Source organism: Phocoena phocoena, chromosome 5 (genome assembly GCF_963924675.1).
Source record: "Phocoena phocoena chromosome 5, mPhoPho1.1, whole genome shotgun sequence".
NCBI lineage: Eukaryota > Metazoa > Chordata > Mammalia > Artiodactyla > Phocoenidae > Phocoena > Phocoena phocoena.
The window spans coordinates 119,152,881-119,163,086 of NC_089223.1; the positions used below are offsets into that span (position 1 = coordinate 119,152,881).

The 10,206-nt window shown below is 40.5% G+C and overlaps 1 protein-coding gene across 1 annotated transcript; it reads right to left on the reverse strand.

Moving 5' to 3' along the window:
- Positions 1–826: 826 nt before the first annotated feature.
- NDNF (neuron derived neurotrophic factor) lies at positions 827–9,840 on the reverse strand. The gene is made up of 3 exons (XM_065878247.1): positions 9,653–9,840; positions 3,907–4,031; positions 827–2,220 (listed from the first exon to the last, which is right to left on the reverse strand). The coding sequence occupies exons 1-3, from the start codon at positions 9,838–9,840 to the stop codon at positions 827–829; spliced, it is 1,707 nt and encodes a 568-aa protein (XP_065734319.1).
- Between the last annotated feature and the right edge of the window lie 366 nt (positions 9,841–10,206).

Genomic DNA, 10,206 nt, shown 5'->3' on the forward strand with positions numbered 1-10,206 from the left:
ACATGAATATAATGTATGTCAACTTTGTACATGAGATACATACAGTATTTAAACATTTTACTCAACAGATAAGAATTTACAATAGGGCTTCCCTAGTGGCGCAGTGGTTGAGAGTCCACCTGACAATGCAGGGGACATGCGTTCGTGCCCCGGTCCGGGAAGATCCCACATGCCGTGGAGCGGCTGGGCCCGTGAGCCATGACCGCTGAGCCTGCGCGTCCAGAGCCTGTGCTCCGCAACGGGAGAGGCCACAACAGTGAGAGGCCCGCGTACCGCAAAAAAAAAAAAAAAAAAAAAGAATTTACAATAGCAATAGAACTGACTAAAGGGCTGTCCACTTAATATACTTAGATTAGATCCGTACTTTAACAGGAAAAGAATTTAATAGTTTACAATCATAGAAACACTGACATTTAAAACAAGACTTTATAAAATAATTTATATATATTCTAGCATCTATTGAGAGGAATAATTTGCATTTGTGGATGTGTGCAATGAATGGCATATTCAAAATTTTTAGGTGATAAAATAATTTAGAAGCAGTTCATGCAGTGGCCAAAGCAAGGGATAGCAGTTCCTTCAAGATGTCCTTTCTCTTTGACATCAGTGGATATCAGATACACACTAGGTACCATTGGGGCACACTAGACCAGGTCTCCTCCAACAATTACTTATATAAACATCAATATACACCAGTTGATATCCCTTCTTCCATAGTACAAGTACAGGTCACAACTTCTCTCAGCTGTGGGAGTAGTCAGTTTATACTTAAAGTGATTTAATGTCTCTCCTGGAGTTCTAAGTGACATATCTCTATACAAGGTAACTAACAGAACTTCCTGGTTTTTACAACTTTACTCTGATACTTCACAGAGTGGCCCCCGTGTCCTGTGACATAAACATCCAGCAGGTAAGATTTTCCAGGCTGAAGACCTTTGATTGTTTCTGTGGTCACTGCTTTGTGCAGGTTTTGACTGTGGAAATATTTACAGAGGACCTTCTCTGATTTCTTCCTTGTATCTGGTCCAAGGCATTGGTTTTGCTCTCTTTTCTTCTGGTCTTCACTGTAATTATCATCCACTTCCTTTTTGTAGATGCAAAACTTGTTCCTTTCCTGGGTGCCTAGCCAAGCCACGGTGGCTGAAGAACAGGTACGCAGCTTGTCGAAGGCTTTGATGCGCGTGTCTTCAGGAAGAGAGGGAAATGACTGCTTACTGGGCCTGGTGGTAGCTAGTATTTTCAACATAGATGCTCCCTTCTTGTTTCCTTTCAGTCGAATGAGATATTTGGCTTTAGGTTTTCCTCTCAGCTGAAACTGTCGAATGCCTTCCACGTTCTGAGACAGAAGAAGTTTCCCATCTCTTCTCACTTGGATTTGGACAGCGTCCAGACAAGAGTGAATAAATAAGGTGACTTTTTGGTGAGACGAGACTGGAGCAAACCGTAGAAACTTTGCCCCCTTCCTTTTAACGAACACATCCGTAACTTTCCCATCTTTCAGCTCAACTGTCTTCTGTTTCGCTTCTTCCTTGGTCCTGGCAAAGGTGCCCACGTAAGCAGTGCTCATGTTGCTGTTGCTGTTGGCCACGAAGACGTCAAAGTAGTACTGCGTATCGGGTTTCAGATCCGAGACGGTGAAGATGTTCTTGTTTCCTATGCAGATTTTCTGAATGTCAACCTTGGGCCTCGAGTAGGTATGCCTCCCCAGTTTTGGAGACGGCTTTGTCAGGAAGCTGTGCTCTTTACCTGAATTATCCGAAGCAAATCCGAAGTGGGCAAAGTCAAAAGGGCTGAAGTCCAGACCGGGCTTTGGTGCCATCATGAAAGCGTCGTCTGCACTCAACTTCGCTTCCACTGCGCAGAGACTTTTGAAATTGTGCTCTTTGTTGATGACCACACAATACTGAATGGGTTGTTTCAGCAAAGAGGCCGTGGGGCTCGGTTTCCAAGCCAAAGTGACCGTGGTGCATCCCAGGGAGGTAACGTCGACTCTTGGGTCATAAGGTAATTCAGGGTAGGGCTGGTCAGACTCTGGAGTTGTGGTGGCATATACTTTGAAATGTGTGTCTTTCTCTGTTGAAAGAAGCTCCAACTGATATAAACCAGATGGAGAACTAGAAGATACGAAATATTCCACGTCGTTGCCTTTGTAGGAGAATAACTCTGCGCCTTCCTCATTAATGATCTGCTGCTTCTGCTGAGCCAGAGGCTCTGGATCACCTAAAAGACACAAGAGAAGCACAGCCTACACGTCAGGGCATGTGCTGTGGCTTGCCAACCTTAAATTGTGTTCTTAAGACAATTTAATTTAGTTTTTCTCCATTATAAAAAGAATACATGTTCCCAGTAGAAAACTGGGAGATAGAGAACAAGATAAAAAAAAAATCATCCATTAATACAAATCCATATAGCCCTTTATTAACAGTTTGGTCTATTTCTATCAGTCTTCCTTCTACACATGTTTATGCAGTTGTTATTATTTTCTCTTATTTTTCTCTGCAACTTTATAACATTTATTATCATGCATATATGTACCTAGAGAAACCTTCGTTTTTCTCACTTAATATTATATCATAAAAATGAAACTGTTGGTTAATTTTTGACCATTATAATAATGCTGTTATATATGTAAGGCTTTTCTGATTTTACGTTATTTCTTCAGGATAGATTCCAGCTGGTAGAATTTTTAGGTCAAAGATTGCAAACCTCTTAGAGACTAATCCCTACTGTCAATCTGTTTTTACCAGAAGGGTTCTGTCAGTTTGCACTTGGATGGCTAGCCATTTCACTGATTTCACTTTTGTTAGTAGGACTGGACAATCTCATTAAAATATAGACTGTAAAGCACCAGTAAGAGGACCTAATTTTCAATGTGTAGAACACGTGCTCAGGAGGAATATAGGGAAAGTACTGAAACTAAAATAATGTTTTCCAATTAATAGTAACTATTGTTTGTTACTATTAACATCAGATGTCACACAGATATCGGTGTTAGAAGACCCAGAGAAGGACTGTGTAGCCAGAGTGGGAATGGATCTTTTCCAGCTGATCACTGCAGGTTGAGAGTGAGGTATGTAGAACTTGATACTCCTAAACCACGCAATTAACACAATCGTCACGTGACTACCCCTTCTATCTCAGTCTCCTCACTGCCCATATGCCCTTTCAATATTTTCCTAATTACAGTGTTCCCACATCACTGTAAGTATCTAGCTTGCTAACATCCTGTCATGGCACCCATCTCAAGCCTTCACTTCAAGCTAGGATGCCTTTGCCCCTTAAAGGGAGGCAGCGTCAACCCAGCGCCTCATACAGACTCTACTCACTTCTTTGTATCTGTCATTTGCTTTCCACCATCTGCATCTTCTTCAAATGCCTGACCTATTCCTCCTGACTTTCTTCTCATCCTGGACTTTCCGTGGTGCTCAATGCTCTTTTGTTCTCTCTTTGTGGCTACCCTTTACTCCCCAGAGATCAGAGGCTCTTATCCTTGGGTGCATATTAGATTCACACGGAGGGGAACTTTTACCATCCCAATGTCCAGACTCCACCCCAGGGCAATTAAATCACAACCTCGGAGGTAGGATGAAGGCGTCAGTAGCATATACAGCCCCCAGTGGTGAGTCCAGTGGTTAGGCAAGACTGCAAACCACAGCCAGGGAAGCCGATGCTCACCCCTTGCCTTTCCTCACTCCTTCAGCCCACACACCTGTCTCTCTCAACCTCTTATTTCACCAAATCACCGCCATCTGATGTCATCCTCCGTTTCCCTCATCTCCAACCCCAAATCTCCAGCTTCCCCCATGCATCCATGCTGGTTTTTCTTACTAAGAGGAGGCTGTCTGTCTCATAAGCCTTTCAGCTATCCATCCAGAGGTCTGGGGCCAGGTCTGCCGCGCCGCTTACCTGAGCCTTCCCCGCTCGCCTCCTCTGGCAGCTCCTGGAGGCTCAGCGTCCACGCTAAGGGCGCATCGCAGGGAGTCACTGTGACTGACAATGGCGTGTTGTCTTCTTCAACCACAAAGAAATACCTGGGTGAAAGTGGACCACTTCAGACCGAGGTAATTCATCCTAACACTTACAACCAAGATTAGTGGGAAAAAATCGCTTGGTTTAATTTGTATTCACTTAACAGAAAATCAAACTGGCTATCTGACACAAATCATGATATTTTCAGCTGTAACCGTGGAAGTCCAACAGCCCAAGGTTCTGCGACCAGATTTACCATCGACACGGTCTGAAATAATTGAAAGACATTGAACCAAAATGTGGAGTTTGGGTGTTATTCGAGTTAAGAATCAAAACTTACCAGTTTGGGGGTGTTATTTAACACCAGTGCAAAGTAAGTCACAACCAAGAGGAATTTCCAGGTATGTTGCCCTACAGGTAACTGCATTTTCCATAAATTTGGCGATAAATTTATAAGTTACCCCAAGGGCACTCTAAAGCACCAACCATTCCAAGAGATCATTTTCGCAGCAATGTCCTTCTAAAATGCATGTTGGTCTCTGGCAAAATAACACTGTATTCAGGCTTTTACAACCTTGACTTTTTTGTTCACAGTTTTACTATTCCGTATCCTTTTGGAGAGAGGTATCTAATGACCATTTGAGAAATATTTTTAAAAGGTAAAGATAACTGTGTCAGTCAGTGGAAAGACACATTTCTCTGTCACCAAGATTTTCTGTTGAATTAATAACCTAGTGATTTGAAAACATTTTAAAAGAACAAAACATTCTCCTCTATGCTTTCCCCTTAGATTTTTTAAATGATGTCTCAAAAGAACTTTTAAGTAGAATAAAAATATTGCCTATGTATAACAATGCTATATATTCTTACTCTGAATAATTTAGATGATTCCATTTATCTTTCAAAGCCCATAATCTTGCAAGGGAGGAAACAGTGGTTTCCTCACTGGTTTCACGGCAAAAAATAAGCAAGTTTCACCTCCTAGAGATTGCACCTCCTGGGTACCTCTTTGCCTCTCGATTCTCTCTATATCTACCCCAACACCCTCTCCAAACTGACCACCGTGGCCAGCTGCTCCATCTGTCTCCTCTGCAGCTCTTCTCACCTCCCGGACCTCTAACCCATGGGGTGAACCAAGGGCCTGTGCTGGGACACTCTTTTCTACCCGTGCTCTTTCCCTGTGTGATCTCACCCAGGCTCACAGCTTTAAGCTCTTCTATTTTAATGATTCTCAAATGTAAATTGTCAGCCTGAACTCTTAGCTAAATTTTAGAGACAACTATCTTCTCACCATCTTCCTTTAGAGGTTACTGAAAGTTTCAAACTTAAGATGTCTAATCCAAACTTCTCATTCTCTCGCCAAACCAACTTCTCCTGCAGTCTGTCTCTACTCAGTAAATGACAGCCCTAACCTTCCAGTTGCTCAGGACAAACGTTTTAGAGGCATTCTTGACTTTTCCTTACTCTTCCACTCCACATACACTGAATCAGCAGTCATTTTTTTTTTTTTTTTTTTGGCTTCATCTTTAAAATATACCCAGAGTCCAACCCTTTGTTCCACTTTCCCTGTTACCACCAGATCAAGCCACCATTTTTTCTTGTCTGAGCATTGCAATAGCCTTCTGACTGGCCTTGTTTCCACTTTGACCCCCTTAGTTTATTTACCTCCTTCCAGAAGGAGATATCCATGTACACCTAAGTCTGAACACACTCGCTGCAAACCCTCCAGGAGCTTCTTGTCTCATTCAGAACTTGCAATGATTTGCGTCCCCAACCAAAGCTCTAAACTCGTCTCCTCTATTCTCTCCCTTCTTTACTCAGCCCCTTGCTCTCTGTGGAGTGATTATGGCACACTCTTGCCTCAGGGCCTCTGAACTTGCGGTTTCTCCATCTGAGATGCTCGTCCTCCAGCTGTTGACCTTACGTGCTCAGTCACTGCACCAACTCTCTTCTCTAGAGTCGGTCACCATCTCGCCATAGACCGACTCTGGCCCCTTACGTAAGACATCACCTTCCTACCCGTGAAGCCTTTCTACTCCTCTTCATTTTTCTTCAAAGCACTTATAATCACTACCTGATGTATTATATATACCTTTGCTTGTTTTTTTATTTTTCCACCTCCCCCAACTAGAATGAAAGCTACAAGAGGGCAGGGCATTTAGTTCATTGATGAAGACTTAGAGACTAAAATAATTATTAATAAATATTTGTTGGATTAATGAATAAGTTTAGCATTTCACTTTTGGGGAAAAAAGTCCTTAATTGTTCAGAGAGTCTACAACTTTCCCAGCAGTGGGGCCTCCGCCTACCTCACTGTCATATCATCATCCCTTTTGCTTTCCGTGCTCGAACCACGTAGGGCTTCTTTGAGCCATTGGGATGTTGTTTGCTCTGCCTGAAATACACCCCTTAGTCCTTATTAATATTTGTAAATAAATAACTTTTTAATTGACATATATTTGATGTGTATGCCCTTACTAATATTTAAATGTCACTTCTTCAGGGATGCCTTCTCTAACTGTTCTGGCTCAGGTTCTCTCACATACTCCGAGTGTCCTATACTTTTCACTTTGGGAACCTGTTGCAATTTGTTACTATATATGTATATTATTATTCGATTAACGTCATTTTCCCAACAAAGGCCCACTTAGGGTTCATTTTCCATGTCATTTTATTCTCAGCATTTAGCAGAGATTTCTGCGGGTAGAAGGTACTTGATAAACTCTTCTTAATGAATGCATTACTAAATGAATAAACAGAACCCAAGAATCATAACATCTACCTTATTCTAGCCTTAGGATACTACACTTAGTCTGTTTCTACCTGAAGATACGGAATCTGAATGCAAATATATGTGCTTTCCCCCCTTCATTATTCCAAGATGAATTAGGAGCTGGAGGGTGGAAATAGGGCTGTGGAAGGACAAATAAAGTGAAGACCCTATAAAAGCAAAAAAAGCTTGTTCGGAATATAGTAAACTTAGGCAATCATCCAAACAAAATAACTAGACGGTTGCACTCTTTACTGTATGGAAATTTTATGGACTTAAGCATCCCTAAAGACAGGTGTCAGATGGTTTAATTTTCAAATTCAGTCAACTTTTGGAGAGTAGAATTTTGTTCCTTTGGCCAGGTTGCATAGGTGATATTAACCACATAAACATGACTGAACCTATGAACATTACAAAGAATTAGGTAAGACAAAATAATTTATTTAGCATCGTGTAATTTTAAAAGTATTCAAAACTTTTTAGTTTTGTTTGTTTTTGGTTTTTCTGTGGGTAGCAGAGCTAACCAGTGCTGAAATCAATGTGCACGTTCACCTATTATCTTCTGTTCTCATTTCAATCAAGAAAGTAGTTTATTTCCAAAAGTATGCAACTGTGTCTTAGTAACTTTAATACAGGCCATAAGCAACCAATAACAGAGAAAACAATGCTTGCATTCCACAGGGTAATCATTATACATATAAAACATCAGAGAGTCCCTCTAAGTCAACATTTTCATATGGAAGCTCTTATGATTAGGGATAAAAGACAATCTGAATAAACTTTAACAATTTGACAAACATTTATTGTCTACCATGCACAGTGCACTCGTGGAAGGCAGCTGCAATCAGAGATGATAGGGCACGATCTATGAGCACCAGGTATTTACTGGCTAGTGAGCGAGACAGAAATGTGAAAAATGTGCTCCATATTATAAGGCCAGAGTTGAGGCATAAACACTCCGTGAACCATTTAGACTTTGGAATTTATGTATAAACATAAGAATAATTAATGAATTTGTTTTCTTTTGCTATTCTCTGCTTCCAAACTTTATCTGGAATTTCATCTTTAGTTGTAACATCAACAATGTCTATGTGGGTTCTCCCATCACATATTTTACCCCTAGAAATGACTGTGGCCACAACTCTGTAACTATTGTTAACATTGCATCCAAATGTAGATATCAAAGTCTCCAATCATGATTTGTGGGGGGGAAAAAAACCCCAAAAGAATGAACAAATGAAAGAAATAAAAACAGAAGGAGGAAAGGAGCATGTGTTGTTTTGAAATGTCTTATAATAAAAACATGTTGCTTCAAAGAAAAAAAAATGTAATTTTAAGACAGCGCTTAGAACCAAAACTTCTTTAATTTTTAAGAGACTGGAAGATCAAAGATAAACCATTTATTTGATTAAGTGAAATGATTACATAATGAGGAATGCTGTATTTTAAAGAACACTGCAAAGCAGTGCACAAGTACATTTGGGAAATCAAAGTAATTTTTTAAAGAAAAATTTGGATTCACTCAAAAGTTTCAAGAGACAAAAGAACATGACAAGCAAAATGGTTCGGCATGAATTCAGCTGATATTTAAGACTAATTTGAATCATTAAAACTGCCTCCTCTACCCTTCCTTGTTTTCACAGACAAAGTCTCTGTAAATACTAAGACATCAAGTTCCTTTAGTGTAATCATCCTTGCATTTTGTGCCTTCACTCTTAGGAATGTCACTGAAAGAGTCATAATTCTTTTATATATTACTGACAAATCAGTTCCTAATCTATTACATCCATTCAAACAAATAATTTCTTTCAGATGGTGTTGAAATGATACCCAAACAATAGGTCACACCAGTCAAAATATGAAAACTGATTATCTACTCTCACACCGGATGGTAACGTGTCTCTGCCATTCAGTGGAAGAGGAGCACCACGTTCCATTCTTATTGTCAATTAAAACTGAAGTGACGGGGCTTCCCTGGTGGCGCAGTGGTTGAGAGTCTGCCTGCCGATGCAGGGGACGCAGGTTCGTGCCCCGGTCTGGGAGGATCCCACATGCCGCGGAGCGGCTGGGCCCGTGAGCCATGGCCGCTGAGCCTGCGCGTCCGGAGCCTGTGCTCCGTCCGCAACGGGAGAGGCCACAACAGTGAGAGGCCCGCGTACCAAGAAATTAAAAAAAAAAAAACAACTGAAGTGACAAGAGAAAGACGACAATAATTTGATACACCTCAATCTTTGGAAAATGGAGTATTGATGACATGACATAGTTTTATCCTTTGGAATGCCAAGGTGCCCTAGGTTAAAAGGAGAAACTGTTTTTGAAATATGATAAAGAGGAGTTTGGGTACTGCAAAGTAAGTAACTTTAAATATAATTCATTTCTATGATTGATTGATTGATTTCTATACGTTGATATACGTAAGTTTTAAAGGTCAAAATATTTAGAAGCATTATGTGAGTTCAATATGTTGATGTTGGAGTGAAGATAAGTGAGAGGCCAGTTTTTATCTCTGTTTGGTTTGATGCTTTCAGAACCAATCATTGATCAAAGAAATACTATCCTTACAAGCCAACACAAACCCTTGAAGAATCGTATGTGTTCAATTAATTGCATTAATCCTGTAGAGTCATTCTTAGAAATTTCCTACCATCCTGAAGAAAAGAAAATGACCATTCCAAAACGTTAGACATGCAAGGACTTCTCTCTCCACCCAAAAGATCACAATTAGCGAGAATCAAAGAGATGTCTAATGGCTGGACGTTGCACTGCAGTTTTATTTTCTTACTTAGAGAAAAATAGGCAATGCTATCCAGAGGTTGATTGCAAATTACCTAAACTAAGTCTAAAAGGTCACTTTCTTTTTCAGAGACACCCGTTCTGAGCTTATTGATAAAGGAAGTCCTGCAGGGAGAATACCTTTTAGGTGTGTCTCTAAAGAGATAACTGCTAATTTCAGCTCCATCTGGAATTACTGACGAATCATGAAAAAATGCCTTGTCCCGAATTTGCATCTGAAAGAGTTCCTCATCTCGAGTGGGTAACTTCTGGGTCCTGGAGCTGAGTGGTAACAGCAGCCACAGCATACACCAGTGGAGAGGCACCATCCTGGGGCAACAAAAAAGAATTGCTTACATTAATTTTACAGGCAAAACACTTGGGCAAGTTGCGAACTCTCTGAAGGGTTCACACTATTTGGTTTTGACAGAAAGAGCTGTATTATGTATTTTGGATACATGCACATGAGCTTTAAGGCGACTTTCCAGTTCTTTTTTTTTCAAAGTTATTTCAACAAGTTGATAATGAATTCACCAGAATTTCAGATATTAAAAAGATTTTGAAACAAAAGGACTCTTGGTGCATTAACTTCCTTGGGTATTCAGAGAGAAAAGTTCCCCCTTCATTATGGCAGAAGCCAATATGGTCATTGTAGACATCTCCATACAAATGTCTCAAAGCTTAAACCATAACAT

Excerpts from the sequence above, each read along its gene's own strand:
- NDNF (XM_065878247.1), bottom strand. The coding sequence starts at position 9,840 with ATGGTGCCTCTCCACTGGTGTATGCTGTGGCTGCTGTTACCACTCAGC. Across the intron at positions 4,032-9,652 it reads TTTAGAGACACACCTAAAAG|GTATTTCTTTGTGGTTGAAG; the intron begins GTATTCTCCCTG and ends ACTTTCACCCAG. Across the intron at positions 2,221-3,906 it reads GGCGAGCGGGGAAGGCTCAG|GTGATCCAGAGCCTCTGGCT; the intron begins GTAAGCGGCGCG and ends TGTGTCTTTTAG.